Source organism: Mustela nivalis, assembly GCF_964662115.1.
Source record: "Mustela nivalis genome assembly, chromosome: 2".
Classification (NCBI taxonomy): Eukaryota; Metazoa; Chordata; class Mammalia; order Carnivora; family Mustelidae; genus Mustela; species Mustela nivalis.
The window spans coordinates 111,081,394-111,099,586 of NC_139021.1; the positions used below are offsets into that span (position 1 = coordinate 111,081,394).

General features: G+C 37.8%; 1 protein-coding gene across 1 annotated transcript in view; it reads left to right on the forward strand.

Annotated features, from left to right (window-relative positions):
* The window catches only part of LOC309859341 (uncharacterized protein), a gene marked incomplete at its 5' end in the record, with an annotated part of 50,518 nt that overhangs the window by 2,216 nt on the left and 30,109 nt on the right, over positions 1–18,193 (forward strand). The window contains 3 exons of the mRNA XM_082719988.1: positions 798–860; positions 8,223–8,334; positions 8,456–8,583. Coding sequence (XP_082576114.1) covers positions 798–860; positions 8,223–8,278 — 119 coding nt within the window. The 3' untranslated portion in view covers positions 8,279–8,334; positions 8,456–8,583. The remainder of the gene's footprint in view (positions 1–797; positions 861–8,222; positions 8,335–8,455; positions 8,584–18,193) is intronic.

Below are 18,193 nucleotides of genomic sequence, written 5' to 3' on the forward strand. Positions count from 1 at the left end.
CAGTTCAACCCCTACTCTTTTGTTTTGTGCTCCCTCTTCCCAGATTCTGAGCTCTGCGCACACAATGAATCTGGCATTTAAATATGTGCTGTTGAGTTCTTTACAAGACAGCAGTACAAGGAGAGTTACCTATTTTTCTTCTTGAAGGTTGAGAAGAAATTGGTGCTGAGAATGTAAGTGAATTTCCCTGTCGTTGTGTTGGGGCAGAACCCAGAGGAAACGTTGAGTTTTCCTACCCCAGTCCTGTACTGACCACATCACCACTGGTTTAAAAAAAGATAGCCATTTGAGAAACTGCAATGCTTTAGAAAAACAAAAGGTACACTCACTTGAAAGTGCCTCCATCCTTTTTTTCTTAGCTTTGGTTACCTTCTCTAACTTGAGTAAACAAGGAAATACAGATGTAACAACATTTGTTGTACAACCTTTGCTGAAGGTTTCGTGTTCCTTCATTTAGCGTATTATAATTTGCTTAACTAATTTTTCTCATTTTTAAAATTTCTTTGAAACAGAACAGAGGGGTACAGACATTGTTTAAAAATGTCCTAGACAATAGTTCTATTCAAGCTCAAGCTTGAATAGAACTCAAGCTCTTCATGGCCAAATCACAGTCATACGTAGTCATGTGGGTGATTTATCATATGTCCTTTCCTGCCCCTTCGGTGAGGTGAAAAGGATATTCTCCCACAGAGGGGCATTTCACCCAGGTGATGTTTGCAACTTTTTAAGCAGGCCGGTCCGGGAACTGCAAGGCAGTCTGTACCTTTAATGACTTCATTCCTCTTTCTCTATCCCAGCTCTGCCTTCAGAGATTTCTGCATTTTTCCAAGGGAAACCACCAAAATATGAAGAAGTCCTGTGTGAGTTATTGAAGTCATTTTCTGCTTTGTTTTATAATGGAACTTATGAGGATAATGACTCGTGTTTAAAGTAGAAAAGTAGAAATAGATAAAATGAACTGGGGGAACCAGCCTGACACAGTGGTTCTCAGACTTCAGTGTGCATGAGATCAAAACTGGGAAGTGTTTTAAACCATAGAATGGGGCCCGAGAATTTTCGTTTTGAACAAGGTTGCAGGTGATCTTGAGGTCTGTAGACCAATAGCATCGGATCAGCAGATCAATAGGGCAAAGATGGCGTGAGCGCACACACACACATCATATAAAGTTAGATAGTTATCAAACTTGCAAATATTTCGGACTTTTAACCATGACTCCCCACACACTCCCTCCCCACACCCCACCCCCACCCCCAAAAAACATGCATAGAGCATCCCTATTCCTTCCGGAGCCTAAAAACTTTCTGGCATCAAGAGCTGAATAAAAAACTTCTGTATCTCTTTATATAAATGATGAACAACCTTCTTGTGGCAAACCACAAACTAAATGCCTATAATTATTCTTCAGTGGGAGCAAAAGACAGATTACCAAGCAGAACCCAGTTAATGAGGTTTTTTAGGAGAAGGTATTACTAAAGCCCATGTAGAGAGCTTTCCTCTGGTCTTGGTTTGTTTTTGTTTTCCCTTTACAAAGCCTCGAATTTTTATAGAATAAATTGACTGCATGTCCTTAAAATAACCAAAATTGTCAGACCCTGGCAACCACTAATCTACATTCTGTCAGTATGGACTTGGATCTTCTGGATCTTTTGTAGGAGTATAGTCATACAAAATGTATATTTTATTTGTGTGTTTCCTTCACCTAGTGTAATGTTTTTAAACTTCATCATATTGGAGCACGTTACAGACTTCATTGTTTTTCTTTTCTAGCTTTATTAAGGTATAATTGACAGAACTATAAGGTATGTAGTGAACATTGTGATGATTTTGATATTCATATACATTGTGAGAGGATTCCTCCCATCTAATCTAACACATCCATCACCTCACATATTTCTTTCTTTCTTTGTTTTTGGGTTTGGTTTTCTTTTTTTTGGTGAGAGTATTTAAGCTCTGCAGTCAACAGATTTTAATTGTGATATCAGCTGTAGTCACCGTGTTATACATGAGATCCTCAGACCTTCGTTTTATAGCTAAGTGTACCTTTTTACCAAGCCTTCATTTCTTTTTATCATTGAAGAATATTCCACTGTGTAGATGGATCCGAGTTCTGATCATCCACTTACTGGTTAATGGACATCTGGCTTGTTTCTGCTTTACTGCTGTTGTGAATAATGAGCTCTGAACATTCATGTGCAAATTTTGGTAGAATACATGTCTTTGGTTCTTCTGGGTATTTACTGAGAAGTGAAAATGCTGGATCATGCATTAGTTGTAGTTTTAAATTACCGCAGGACCGCCTGTTTTTCACCATGTGCACAATTTTATATTTCCACCAGCAATGCATGAGAGTTCATTTCCTCTCTTTATTGACAGCACTTGTTGTCTTATTATAGCCATCATAGTGGATATGAAGTAGCATGTCATTGTGGTTTTGATTTGCTTTTCCTTAATGTCTAATGAGTACCTTTTCGTGTGCTTGTTGGATATTTGTATATCTGCTTCGCAGGCATGTCCATTCAAATCCTTGGCCTGTTTTTAATTGGATTTATTGAAGAGTATTTTGGGGAATAGATTTTTATCACATATGTGATTTTCAAATATTTCTTCCTGTTCTGTGAGTTGTCTCTTCATTCTCTTGAAAGTATATCCTTTGATTCACAAAAGGTTTTAATTTGGTAAAGTCTTTTTTATCTCTTTTCCTTTGTTGTGTTTGCCTTTGAGGTCATATCTAAGAATCTGTTGTCATTCTAAGATCATGAAGATTCACTCCTGTATTTTCCTAAGAGTGTTATTGTTTCTAGCTCTCACATTTAGGTCTTTGATCTATTTTGAGTTAATTTTTGTATATGATATGAGGAAGGGGTCCATTTCCATTCATTTGCATGTGGATATTCAGTTCCAATACCATTTGTTGAAGAGACTCTTTTTTTCTCCAATTGAATGCTTAATGCTCACCCTTGTTGAGTATCAGTTGACCATAGGTGTATGGGTTTGTTTCTGGACTCCCACTTCTGTTCATTTGTGGATATGATAATATCCTTATGTGGATATTATCATGCTGGTTCCTTGTGTTTGATACTGTAGCTTTATAGAAGGTTGAAATCAGGAATGTAAGTTCTCCAGTTTGTTCTACTGAACAAATTTTCTTGACAAACTTGTCAGTATTGTTTTGGCTGCCTTTTTTTTTTTTTTTAAGATTTATTTATTTATTTGAGAAAGAGCGAGAGAGAGCACACACAAGCAGGAGGGGCAGGGAAAAGAAGAATTTCTAGCAGATCTCTTGCTGACCCCGACATGGGGCTCGATCTGACGACCCCGAAATCGCGACCTGAGCTGAAATCGAGTGCTGGATGCTTAAGCAACTGAGCCACGCAGGTGGCCCTGTGTTTAGAATTTAATATTGTGTTTAAGATCTATCCAAATTGGTTACTTCATTCCTTTTAATATTCTGTTATGACAGCTTACATTTAGTTGTCTTTTTCTTGTGTCATTTCTGTTTATCATTATTATGAATTATTGTGCAGTGACCATCTTTTACATTTTCTGTCCCTGTAGAAGAGCAAGCTTTTCAAGTATTCTGTAGTGTACACACATAATACATATTGTTGGGTCAGAGGGACTAAGCATTTCCAGTGTCAATTTATGCTGCCAAATTGGTCTAAGTGACCATACGACTCCCACCAGTTGTTAGGTGACAGGACAGCTTTCTTTGTCTCCTTGTTCATAGTTGATACCGCTATTTCAAAATTATGGCCAGTCTGATGAATGATGAAAACCTTATTGCTTTGATTTGTATTTCTCTGATTTTGGATAAGATTGGGCCTTTCACTTTTCTTCTGTGAAATGTTGATTTACATGTTTTGTATAGTTTTACATACTTTTCCGTTAATTTTGTTCTGTATTTCTTACTGATTGATAAATATCCTTTATGAGTGTTGTATAGTAATCTTTGTTCTATTCATTGTAAATATGTTCTCCAGAGTTTGTCTTATTTTTTCACTTTGTGGTATCATCGGTAATATGAAAGTTTTACATGTTGATGTGGTCAGATTTGTGAATCTTTTTTCCACAGTTTTGTTTTGTTTTTTGGTTGGTTTTTTGGTTTCGTTTTGTTTTGTTTGTTTTAGTTCTCTTATCCTTCAGTGTATTCCCATTGTGGCACATAGTCACATTCCTGTGTCTTAAACTTAGCAGGTATTTCCTCTTTGAGGTATACCATCAAATTGAGACACAATTTGATTGGTTTCTTTCTATGCTCTTTGTTTTTAGGGTTTTGTTTTCATTTTGATTATTGTTTTTGTATAAGTATTAAAAATATTTAAATTTTTCTAAAGATGGATTGTGAATATAAATTTAGCAAAGCATATTCAGAGATTAGTCTGGCTTCTCTCTGTCCCATTATCCTACGCCTGCCCTTATCCAATGTGGGTAGCCATTTCTTTAAGTTTTTATTTTTTATTTTACTCATTTATTCTTTTTAAATATTTTCATTTCTTTATTTGATAGACAGAGATCACAAGTAGGCAGAGAGTCAGACAGAGGGGGGTGGGGGGGATGCAGGCCCCCTGCTGAGTAGAGAGCCTGATGCTGGGCTCCACCTCATTACCCAGAGATCATGACCTGAGCTGAAGGCAGAGGCTCAACCCACTGAACCACCTGGCACCCCTAAGTTTTTATTTTAATTCCAGTGAAATCAACATACAATTTCATATTAATTTTAGATATGCAATATAGTGATTCTCATTTTGTTATTTTTAATATAAGAAGGCCCATATATAGATCTTTGTCATATTGTACTTGATTTTAACTTAAACTTTGTGGGTTTTCTTTTTTTAAAGAGTCTATTTATTTGACAGACAGTGAGAGAGGGAACACAAGTAGGGAGAGTGCAGGAGGGAGAAGCAGGTTTCCTGCAGAGCGGGGAGGGATGCTGGTATGATCCCAGGACCAGGACCCAAGCTAAAGGCAGACATTTAATGACTGAGCCATCTAGGCACCCAGTTCTTTTTTTTATTGTTTTTTTGTGGGTTTTTTTTTTTTGCTGTTTTTGTTTTTTAAGATTTTATTTATTCATTTGAGACAGAGAATACAGAGAGAGAGCCTGAGCAGTTGGGGAGGCACAGGGAGAGGGAGAAGCAGGTGTGCTGGCAGTCAGATGCTGACTCTGGCTGGATCCCAGGACCTGAAGGCAGATGCTTAAGCATTTGAGGCACTAAGGTGCCCCTAACTTAAACTTTGCTTTGTCACTTAATAATGTACTATGGAATTCACTCCATAGTGCCACAAAGAGATATTCCTCAGTTCCTTTTCCAGTTGCTTAGCACTTCATGGTGTGAGTATAACATAGCATATTCAACGAGTTCATTAGTAATCAATATTGGGGGTGTTTTTAGTCTTTTGCAAATATAAATAGTGATATGACCTCTTCTTTCATTGATCAGTGTGCCCTTGTGTTTGGTCCCCAGAGGTGGGATTTCTGGGTTAAATGGTAAATTCATGTATAATTTAGCTAACTATTGCCATATTTCACTTAATGGTGGTTAATCTTTTTTGTATTTTGAACAGGATATGAGGATGCTTTTATGCATATAACAAATTAAGTATGTGTGGCTATTCTTTTGGATTTCTGCCAGTCCAATAGGAGGGAAATAGTTCAGTATACGTTTTATTCATATTTTTCTTTTTAAAGGGTAAGCTTGATCTTCTAAGTTTAGTACCATTTGCATTTCTCTTCCTGTGAGTATTCTCTTCACAGTTCTTGCCCATATTTAGAGGGTTATTGTTTTTTTTTTTCCTTTTTAGAAATTCTTTATATAGGGACCCTAACCCTTTCTTTGTCATGTAAGTTGCAGACACTTAATTCTGGGTTGTCATTTTTCTTTTGATTTTGGTTTTTCTTTTATTTTGTAGAGGACTAAATTGGTTGGTTGTTTATAATTTTATGTGGTCAGGTCTGTCAGTATTTTATTTTATTGCATCTGGATTTTTACAAGTCTGATGCTCTAGTGACTGAACTATGTGAGCTCTGCATCTGAATTTTTAGTCATGGTTAGGAAAGTTTTATTCTTTCTTAAGTTATGGAAGAACTCACCCATGTTTTCTTCTAGTACTTACATAGCTCTTACTTTTTATTATTATTATTTTTTTACATTTAAGCTTGACCGGTCCATTTGCAGTTGTCCTGATGTATAGACGAGAATGAGTTAGGAGTAGGTTAGCTAAGTTTCTTAGGCATTAATGCTGCAATCAAGGTGTTGCTTGGGACTCCTTATCTAAGGCTTGGTTGGGTTCCCATCTGTACATATGTGGCAGAATTTCTTTCTGGACAGCCGTAGGATTCACAGTAGCTTGTTTCTTCTTTGAGGTCAGAAGAAGGGTCTCTGGTATTTTACGTTCTTTAAAAGACTCACATGAGGGATGCCTGGGTGGCTCAGTTGGTTAAGGGTCTGCCTTCGGCTCAGTCCTAATCCCGGGGTCCTGAGATCAAGTCCCATGTCCCATAATCCCGGGGTCCTGAGATCAAGTCCCTTGCACGGCAGGGAGCCTGCTTCTCCCTCTGCCCCTCACATGAGCTTGTGTGCTCATGCGCTCTCACTCTCTCTCTCAAATAAATAAATAAAATATTAAAGATAAATAAATAAAAGACTCACATGATTAGGTCAGGCCCACCCAAGTAAATCTTCCCTTTAGGCCAAAGTATACTGATTAAAGGATCTCATTTATACTTGCAAAATCTGTTTTGCCATAGAATGTATCACAATCACAGGGACTTAAGTCTCTTCCATTTAAGAGGAGTTTATGTCACGTTGTTGGATCCATTGGAGGTCGTCATCTTAGATTCTGCCTACCATAATTAGTGTGAGTTTATCCATCCTGTTTCCAAGGTAGCTTTGGTTATTCTTGGCCATTCAAGTTTCTATGTAAGTCTGAGAGTAAGCTTAATCAGTTTCCACAAAAAGATTATCTGCTAAGATTTTAATTCTGATTGTCTTCAATTTATAGGCCAATTTGTGGAGAAATAAGATATTTTTGTAATATTAAATTGTCCAAGCCATGGATATAGTGTATTCATTTACTTAGATATTCTTTGTTTTTGTTTTTTGTTTTTTTTTTTTCTCAATAATACCTTATACATTTCTGGAAAATAGTCTTGTTTTTCCTATTAACCAATTTTTACTGTTTGACATGAACATTGATTAACTGTTTTGATAACCTGGGAATGATATGCTCTGTTTCTTCATGCTATATTTTTCGCAGTGGTCATTTCATAAATGGGTGGTATAAAACCTATGAACTGTATAAGACAGTCAATTCAGTCATGGGAAGAAAATATTTGAGTATCTCCCTATATTTATTGTAATCCATAAAAAAAGAATGAAGAAATCCAGTATGCAGTGAAATGGATATACACATTAATGTACTGTAATTATGTAATGTGATAAATACAGCTACATTGGCATCATTACAGTATATAAGCCTATCAGAGTTATACAATGTTACATGCCAAATATATTCATTTGAAAAAATAAAAGTGACTTAGGAAAAATAACAATAATGGAATTTAATAAATATATAAATTGACATTGTAAGTTTACTGTTTATAAAAAAGGGTTTCCTAAAAATAAAAGAGAAAGAAAGAAAGAAAAAGGTTTTCTACATGGAACAGTAACCAAACATTTTGGACACCCCGTCCTACAGGAGTTATGTTCAGAATTATTAAATAGCATTTTCCCTGAAGACGACTGTAGCTCTTTATGTGAACACAGTCCTAGCAGTCCTTTCCTGTGTGTTCACTGACTCCTTTAACTACATTTTTAAAAAAGATTTTTATTCCTTTGACAGAGAGAGAGAACACACACACACAGGAGGAGAGCGAGAAGCAGACACCCCACGGAGCAGGGTGCCTGACATGGGGCTTGATCCCAGGATCCTGAAATCATGACCGGAGCCAAAGGCAAACATTAATCCAACTGGTGCCCCTTAACTCCATATTTTAGAAGTGTACATGGTTATGCTCTTGGCCCAGGTTCATGTTATGTTATCAGTGAAACCCACCCTTATAGCAGGAATAGAACTTTTCTCCCCTCTGTAATCTCACTCTATTTTGCACCTGTTTTACTGTAGTAGGGTTTTATGCTACATGGTAGTTGGATGCTTCATGCTTGTGTCTGTCAGATTATATGCTCCTTGAGAACAGTGACATGGTTTTATTGGTTTTCAGATTCTCAAGGTAGGAGAGTTCTTTATGGCATGTGGCACCTGATGGGAGGCCAGTAACTTATCACACTGGTGAGGAATGTCTGTCATGCTTTCTCCTCCAACCAAGTACAAAGGTAGGCACGCCAGAACATATTTTCTAATTGTGAATAGTGAACTCCGTAACAGTTCTTCGACAGCTTTTCCATGTCTTCCCATTGTGATTACTTACATTTGAACACAAATGTGCTGTTTCAGGCATCCTTATCATTTGCGGATGTGACTGTGGGCTTCACCCAGGAGGAGTGGCAGCACCTGGACCCTGCTCAGAGGACCCTGTAACAGGGAGGTGATGCTGGAGAACTATAGCCACCTTGTCTCAGTGGGTAAGAATTGTTTCCCATGTAGACTCCTAGTATGCACTTTCATTCTTGGGCCCAGTTCGGCCTCTGGGCTTGTTTCTGTGAAATGAGCGCAACACTCGGTTTTCCTCAATTTGGAGCTGCAGCAATGCCAGCCCCAGTGAGCTGGCTCTGTGATGACCAAGAGAGCATGCTGTTCTGAAGGCTACTCCAATGAGGAAGGAAGGCACATCCTCTTTGATCTGTAAACCGAGACCAACACATGTGCAGAGCACTTGTTCATAATGAATTACCCCTCTAGCCTAAGGGATGACTCTGTTCCGTCTCCCAAGTAAACCTTTTGCAGTGTGGTCTTCCTTGAAAAGCTCACATCCTTTTAGCCCAAGTAATGGAAAAGGAACCAGCACAAATGCATGCAAAATGATTATAAGAAAAAAGGGGTGAAAAGTATTGGGAAGAAAGGTAGTTGGTGATGGAATTGTCATCTGATCAAAGTGGTCATAAAGTAGGTAAATTATGTGACCAAATATTAAATCGTGAGTTTCCAAAGGGTGAACTAATTGAATTAATTATCTCTGTGATACAAGTATTTAAGAAAGATATTAATAAGGGAATAGCAAACACATGGCAGGGTGTCAAACTGAGAAAAGAGAACAGAAAATAAAATTATAGTAAAGAAAGCAAATCGGGGGCACCTGGGTGGCTCAGTGGGATACAGCCTCTGCCTTCGGCTCAGGTCATGATCTCAGCATCCTGGGATAGAGCCCAGCATTGGGCTCTCTGCTCAGCAGGGAGCCTGCTTTCTACTCTCTCTCTCTGCCTGCCTCTCTGCCTACTTGTGATCTCTGTCTGTCAAATAAATGAATAAAATCTTTAAAAAAAAAAAAGAAAAAGAAAAAAAGAAAGCAAACTTGAAGAATCCCTAGGATGAATACATACTGTCAAAAATATGTTCAGGGCCTGCCTGGGTAGCTCAGTCAATATGCATCTGCCTTCAGCTCAAGTCATGATACCAGGGTCCTGGGATTGAGGGCTGCATTGGGCTCCCTGCTTGGCGGAAGGCCTGCTTCTCCCTCTCCCACTCCCCCTGCTTATGTTCCCTCTCTCACTGTGTCTCTCTCTCTCTCAAATGAAGAAATAAAATATTTTTTTAAAAAATTTGTTCAGAAAGAAAGGATAGATGTAAGCAAGAAGAAAATGAAATAAAATTAGAAGATTACATTAAAAAGAGAGTTCACATACATACCATACATAGAATTCATTCCCTAAACTAGAAAGGAAAAGAAATAGAACAAATGTTTAAAATATTTTGAGAATACATTTTGTGGGGGAAGAGATTTGTGATTGAATCTGTGTAAACGAGCCAGTCCTTAGCAACATTAGGATATATTCTGATCAAGGGATTAGATTTCAAAAACAGTTATTTTGACAACTGGCCAATATAAGAGAAAGTCGAAATAGCCTCAGAATTTTCCATAGTAAAATCTGTAGCTCAGAGTCAGCAAGAGCAGTTTCTACAAAATCCTCAAGGTGTCACATTGAGAGTATTACACCCAGTTAAGAAGATACTCTTCAACAAAGACAGCAAGTCTTTTCTGAAGGGAAAAGAACTCTAGGATTTTTGTTCCTAGAAGCCTCTGTTAGAGAAGGAGTATCAGGTAACCCGGGAGTGACATAAAGAAGCATGGTAAAAAAGGCTGGTAGTAGACTCTGACTTTAACTGAAGAACTAATTTTATTTTATTTTAATTTATTTTATTTTATTTTCCAAAGTCTTACTTGTTTGAGAAAGAGAGAGAGTGAACATGGTAGGGAGACAGAGAGAGAAACAAGCAGACTCTGTGTTGATCATGGATCCCGATGAGGGACTCTACCCCAACCCCGAGATCACGACCAGAGCTGAATCCAAGAGTCAGACAGTCAGCCAACGGTGCCACGCTGACAACCCCCCACAAAGAACTGATGTTAAAACAGATGTGGGACCTAGGTGACAGATTGTATGAGTTGCAAATCTAGGCACCACAGAAAGGGTATGTATCTATATAGATAAGAGGAGGCTAAAAACAAATGGAGAGGAGAGAAGGTATACAAATATGGTGAGTTCTTTTATAATGTGATGTGTGTTTTCCTAAAAAAGAATCACTGTTCCATATAAAATAGTGTACTGAAAATCATAGGGCTAACGGAAAAATGGGTTTGGGGATAAAATTCCTAAGAGCTTTGTCAGTGACACAGTGAGAAGCAGTGTTGAACTCTGTAGCTATAATTTTGTGTTTACTTCTTTCAGTTCTATTGGTTTTTGTGTTACCAATTTTAAGAATTAGTAAGCTTATAAATACTAGGATCTTTATGTCCTCTTGAACCTTTGACCCCTTTATGATGATGTCTCTATTTCTGGTAGAACCTTTTTGTTCTGAAGCCTACTTTAATATTACTACTGCCAGCCCACAAATCCTAGCTAAGCCACTTACTGGCTTAGATGAGTCACTTAATCTCTATAAGCCTTTGTTTCCTCATTGTAAATTTGGATAATAAGACCTTTGTCACAGTATTTGTGAGCATCAGAAGAGGCAAGATACACATACACAGGGCCTTCCTAAAATAGGCATCTGGGAAGTTTATACTTTTTTTTTTTAAAGATTTTGTTTATTTTATTTATTTGACAGAGATCACAAGTAGGCAGAGAGGCAGGCAGAGAGAGAGGAGGAAGCAGGCTCCCTGCTGAGCAGAGAGCTCAATGGGGGTTTGATCCCAGGACCCTGGGATTGGGTTCAATCCCAGGACCCTGGGATTATGACCTGAGCTGAAAGCAGAGGCTTTAACCCACTGAGCCACCCAGGCACCCCTGGGAAATTTTTACTTTTAACCAGCATTTAACTAATGTTCTTCTAAAAGCTCAGGATATACATCAATAAACAAGAAAGTCAAGGACTCTCCCTTTGCTGGGCTTACATTCAGGAGGAAGGTGTAGAGATAAGGACCACAGAGGAAGAAAGGATGCAAATAAATTAATCCTATAATTTCAAGTCATGCTAAATGCTATGAAGGGTTTTAAAGACCAGAAGATGAGACCATAATGATAGAGGGTATTGGGGATAAGTAGACTGTTTTCAGCCAAGTGGCCAGGGGTAGTCTCTTCAAGATTGTATCTGGAAAGGACCTAAATTATATGAAAAATCTTGACAACAAAGATCTGTGAGGAGAGCATTGCTGAGAGAGGCAGGAACATCCTGGTCAGGAGTACCCTGGACTCATTCAGTCGATTGCAAGATGGCTAGTGTGTTTCTGTCACGACAAGCACAGTGAGCAATGGCATGAAATAAAGTTGGAGACACCAGCATAAACTTGATCTTGAAGTTCTAGGCCATGCTGCAAAATTTGAATGTCCTTAAAAAAAAATGGGGGTCCATTGCAGTTTTTACTGTGAGAGAGACTATGATATAACCAAAGGGGGGAAAAAAAGTTTTTGGCTCTTTCCACATGGTTACTGGCACATAGCTCCTAAAACCCTTGGAATCTCTGGCACGAAAAGAGTGTATACTGAAGTATACTTGTATACTGAAGTAACTGGTGGCTGGGGGCCACTAGATCACTTCAGGTGTGTTGGGGGGGGGGGTGACAATCACCAGTGGCCAGTGACTTAATCACTCAAGCCTAGGTAATGAAACCTCTCTAGGAGCCTCTGAACAACAGAGTTCAGGAAGCTTCAAGTGGTGTGCCCCAGAGAGGGTGTGGGAGTTCCACATACCACACACATCCCCATCCCTTGCCTATATATATGTTTTCTTTGGCTACTCCAGATTTGAAACCTTTATAATAAATTGGTAATATAGGGGGCTCCCGGGTGGCTCAGTTTTTAAGCGTCTGCCTTTGGCCCAAGTCATGGTCTAGCTCTGCATCAGGCTCTCTGCTGGGAGGGAAGCCTGCTTCTCTCTCTCCCGATCCCACTGCTTGTTTCCCTCTCTCACTTTGTCTTGCTCTCAGAAAAATAAATAAAATCTTTAAAAATAAAATAAAACCAATTAGCAATATATAAGTAAATAGTTTTGGTGGTTTTTGAGGTGTTCTAGTGAATTACTAGTCTGAGGTGAGATGGCTAGTCATGGGAACCCACGGTTTATAGTCAGAAGCCCTGGAGGTAAAAAAAAGAAAAAAACATAACTAGTCCCTTCAGCTTTCTTGTAATGTCTGTGTGGTGTATCTTTTTCCATCTTCTTACTTTTAATCTATTTATATTTAGAGTGGGTTTCCTATAGGTAATACATGGCTGGGTCTTTTTTAACTAATGTGAAAATCTCTCATTTTTTAATGGGAATATTTTCACCACTTAAGTGGATACCCTGTGGAATACGATATCTTCAGACTGTCACAGAGTGATTTCAAATGACATCATGCTATTTTATAAGAGGCTTGCAATAATATGCTTCTGTTTCTCCTCCCGTTCTGTGTGATATTTTACTTCAAACCCCACAAGGCAGCAAGCAGCTCTTTCTGCCTACAAGCCTTCCTGGTGCAGGATGTTTTCTGTCGGTACGGAAATCTGGATCGACACTTTTCTGCTCATACTTGATTCACTTCACTGTCTTCTGGGTTACATACTACCTTCTCTGATTTTTAAATCTCTGTTTTTCCGTGTTTAATATTCTGTTTTCTCTTGTTGCCGTCAAGATTTCCTTTTCATCTTTGGTTTTTAGCTGTTCAACTCTGTTGTTTCCAGACTTACCTTTGTTTTTTTTTAGTGTGTGAGGGGGTGGTGGGTTTCCTGGTTATTTTTCTTGTTGCCTTCTCGGTTTCCTAAATAAGTGGTTTGATGTATTTCATTCTTAATTTTTTCCTGGCACTTCATTTCCTTATATGTGGCTGTATTTGATACTGTTCCCTAGTTCTTGGATCTGTCATGTCAGAATTTCCTCAGTGTCTGTGCTCCATTTTCAGCTTTAGGCTGCCCATCCAAGCCTGTGTCACAAAGGGTTTATTTCTTTACTCCTGTTTCTCTTCCACCAGTCAGCTGGGCTCATGCTGCTTCAATGAGAAATAAAGCCAGCCCCCATTAACAGTGAAGATACAGATTTTATTCAGTAACTGTTGGATTAGAGGGTGAGAAGTTTCAGTAAAACCGAGCTCAACTCCACATACTGCTAAGACAGCGAGGGAGTTACAGCCAACAGGCAGAGTGGGGGGAAATCACTGGATAGAAGATTAGTAAGAGAAACACCAACAGTAGGGGGATTCTTGCTGAATGCAGATCAGGCACTAACACATCAGGGACAGGGTTTAAGGAACTTGATCAGATATCAAGGGTGAAGGGACTGTCACTAGACTGACTTCAAAGGGTTCTTATGGAAACTGAGCTCAGCCTGGATAGACCTGGAAGACCTAGTCAAGGCCTAGTTGAGAACAGGGCTCAGAGGACACTAACTGAGGTTTAGTCAACAGGAGAGTTCATCTCAGAGTATCATTAAATTTGTGTTGGTAATGAAATAAATTATAGCAGCTGTACCTTTAATTGTGTAGTTTCATTGTAAAATTCTAACGGACATACTACAGGAATAGAATATGAAACCCAAAAGAATGCTTGAGAGGAGTGGCAAGTGATAAGTCATGACAAGACACAGAGGTGAATCTGAACAAATGGGTGTGTAAAGCAGTTATGATACTAATATGTAGGGCTAAAAAACATACACAAAGCGTTAACTGTATATAAATGAGGTGAGAGGTGATCAAATTGAGTTTGATGGTTCTGTTCTTCAGAAAGGGAGATCTAAGATATTGAATTAGTCTAGATTTTAAGTTAAATATTCATGGTATGATGTGATGGATAGCCCCTTAAAGCTGAGAAACAGATGTGTATAACTTCTAAAGTTGTAAGGGAGAAAAAATGGAAAAGATAAATTATTTCACAAAGGAGGAAGAAAAGTACAATAGAATTGGTAGTAAGATTGTGACAGATATAAAGTACCAAGTAAAATGTGAGAGATGACTTGATATATTTCAGGAATTACCATATAGCAACAGACTACATTTACCTGTTAAAGTACAAATTCTCAAATTGGATATTTGAAATAAAATAATACCTTCCTATAGCTAAGATAAGAGGTTTTCACTTATTCTGCTATCTGCATATTTATATTTTTAGCATCTTTTGCCCACCCTACATTCAGTGTTATACCTGTGTGTATACAGAAGATACAGGATATCCTGATCCCTTCAGTGTGGGAAGGAGTAATATCACAGTCAGCATTTACAAATCATAAATTTTCCCCACTTCATTTGTTACCTCCTGTGAATCTGCTCTTGTAACTGTGTCCTTGTGTCATTTTACTTTTCTGTCTTCCTTTCTTATTAATGTTAGATCACTATTGTTATATTTTTGTAAACTTTAAAAAAATTCTTTTTATATTCTCAGTTTGCGCTGATACCACCCAGAACACTGGGGCATACTGCTTTCCTTTGTTCTGAATCCTAAATGCAGTTAGACTTTGCCCACCAAAGCATCTAATTTATCATGTTAATATCTTGAGTTGTCTTTTGCCCAATACATAATATAGCAAATTTATGTTTTTCTCATTTAGTGACCCTTAATCTTTTTTACCCTTTGAAAAAAAATATTTTATTTATTTTTTTTAGAGCAAGCACACATGAGTTGGGGGAGGACCAGCAGAAGAGGGAAAGAAAGTATCTCAAGCAGATTCTGCTGAGGGTTGCCTGGGTGACTCAGTCATTGAGCATCTGCCTTCAGCTCAGGTCATGACCCAGTGTTTTGGGATTGAGCCCTGAGTTGGGCTTCCTGCTCAGCAGGGAGCCTCCTTCTCCCTCCCCCTCTTCCCCTGCTTGTGTTCCCTCTCTCTTTCTCTGTCAAATAAATACATAAAATCTTTAAAAAACAAACAAACAAAAAAAAAAAAACCTCTGTGCTAAGCGTGGAGCCCTACACAGGGCTTGATCTCAGAACCCTGAGATCACAATCTGAGCTGAAATCCAGGAGTCAGACACGTAACCACTCAAGCCACCCAGGTGCCCCAGTTACCCTTAAATATGGCTTCATTTCCTCTGTATGGCACAGAAAAGGTGCTAATCCTTCTTTTTAGGATGACCCACAGATGCGCTTTCCTGCCATATAACTCTACATTTCATTCCTAACATACTTGGGGATTTTTGTGAGTTAATACATGAAAAGTACCTGGAACAGTGCTTAGCTGATGGTAATGGTTAGTTTTCCTGTTAACTTTTCTTGTTGTTAATATCATCATTGGTTTTAGGCACATTTTCAAATTTAAGCTCAGCTTTCCACAGCTTTTAAAATGTTCCTTCGTTCCTTTAATTTACGTTATCTACTATAGAATCTGATTCCTGGTAGTGTTATGGATGTTGAATGAAGAAGCTATTCTCTGGATTATAATTTCTTCAAAGAGAGCAACATATCTTACTTTGTTATATAACATATAGTGGCTATTCAATCATTACTTAATTCATTAACTGTGCCTCTTGATGAATGAGAGAGCCTTTATATTCATTAAATACTATAAGGAATTAATTTCTAAATGGACCTGTTGGGTTATAAACCTGTAGGTTCTTGTTCAAAATTACAGATTTGTAGAAAACTTGAATTTTATTTTGAAAAAGCACACCATTTGTTAAGGACCATTACTTTCATAATCACTCAGGTGTATTCAGAGGAAATCATATATAAATACTTGCCACACACCATAGATTGTAGTTGGAAAAAGAAAAAAGATTACTGAGTATTTCAAATTTTGGCAGTTAATAGGGTATGTTTATGTTTCAAGGGAGTATTAGCCAACATTTTTTTCACCTTTTTACATTTTTATTTATATATTTATTTTAAATTTTTTATTTCTTTTCAGTGTATCAGTATTCATTGTTTTTGCACCGCACCCAGTGCTCCATGCAATCCATGCCCTCTCTAATACCCACCACAAAGTTTCCCCAACCTCCCACCCTGGGCCTCTTCAAAACCCTCAGATTGTTTTTTGTTTTTCTTTTTAATTTATTTTTTATTTTCAGCATACCAGTATTCATTATTTTTGCACCACACAACATAGAATGATATGTATAGAATGCAATTAATTTTTTTAAATTGATGTATAAGTAGGACTTGAAATGGTGGAGATGTTTGTGAAGACTTATTATGAGACAGTGTTATTTTCCTAAAGAGTGAAGTTCTGAGCAAGTCCAAAATGGGAATGTAAGCCAGCTGAGTTGAAAAGACTTGCTTGAACGTGAATGATTTTTGACAAATTAATAGTCTGGCATTTCTACAAAGAGGACATTTATTATGGACTAGTGAAGTGATCACTTGAATACCCAATATGTATGTAGTTGAGGACACATTCCCCCTCCAGCCAAGCATTATAACTGCAATACGTTTCCTTTAATGGTGCTTGGAGACAATGTGCTTTGAAGAGGTTTCTAAACAGGGTCATCATTGTTACATTGTATGTACTGAGCAAGAAGGTAATGTGAAGTATAGCTGAGAATTCTTAGGGTTAATAGATAGATCATTGAGTTGGGTCAGGTCTTCCATGTTTATAAATACACATAAAACCAAGAAATGTAGAAATCCAGGTGTAAAAGAAAAATTCTTACTAATAATATGTCAGAGCAAGTTTATAGTGGGGAGAAATTAGCATTTGGTGGTAGGATATCTGACCAAATAAGCTTGAATATACCACAACTAAAAACAACGGAAGGATTTGATTGTCTTTCTGTCTTCTTCCTCATCTTTTTAATTTTACTTTTCCTGGTAGACATTTGTATTTTTTTTTAAGATTTTATTTATTTATTTTTCAGAGGGAGAGCGAGCACAGGCAGAGTGGAAGGCAGAGTCAGAGGGAGAAGCAGACTCCCCGTGGAGCAAGGAGCCCGATGTGGGACTCGATCCCAGGATGCTGGGATCATGACCTGAGCCGAAGGCAGCTGCCCAACCTACTGAGCCACCCAGGCGTCCCGACATTTGTATTTTTTATAAATAACATGAATAGATGGAAAATTAGAAACTACATTACAGGACTCTCTTCCTAGGCACAAAGAAATCAGTGTTTCCAGAAATTTAATGTGGTATTAACAGTATACTAAGTTAATGTATATATAACAAAACAGAAGTAGTTTTAAAGGGGGGAGAATGAAACTGGAAACTTGTAAAGTTTAGAGAGAATTTAGGTGTACTAATGTAAGTATGAGAGGAAAATTATGTAAAGTCTGATCCTTCTAAATAATACCAAATTGTTCCTCTATTTCTTTAGGGCAGTCTTGTCTATTAAGTTTCATGGCTTCTCTGGTCTCTGCATTTCCCCTTCCTAGATGAGCCTTTTATTTTTTTTAAAGTCTTTTCTTCACCACGCTTTATATTTATTTGTAACGTACATATTAAGTCTTGAGGTATGTTTTGTAAATTGCCAAATGTAGATGTGTGTGTTTTAAGTTTTTAATCCCCTTTTCTACCCTTTCAGGTTTTGTTTTTTAATCCAAACAGATGGGGCAATATGACTGTTTGGATCACTCTTATTTCACAAAACTAAGTCAGTGACGTAGAAGGGCATTTGTTTTAAGTGTAATTTCATCATACTTAAGACACGATTCATGGCTTATGGTTTGTTGGTCTTTGTCATCTTTAG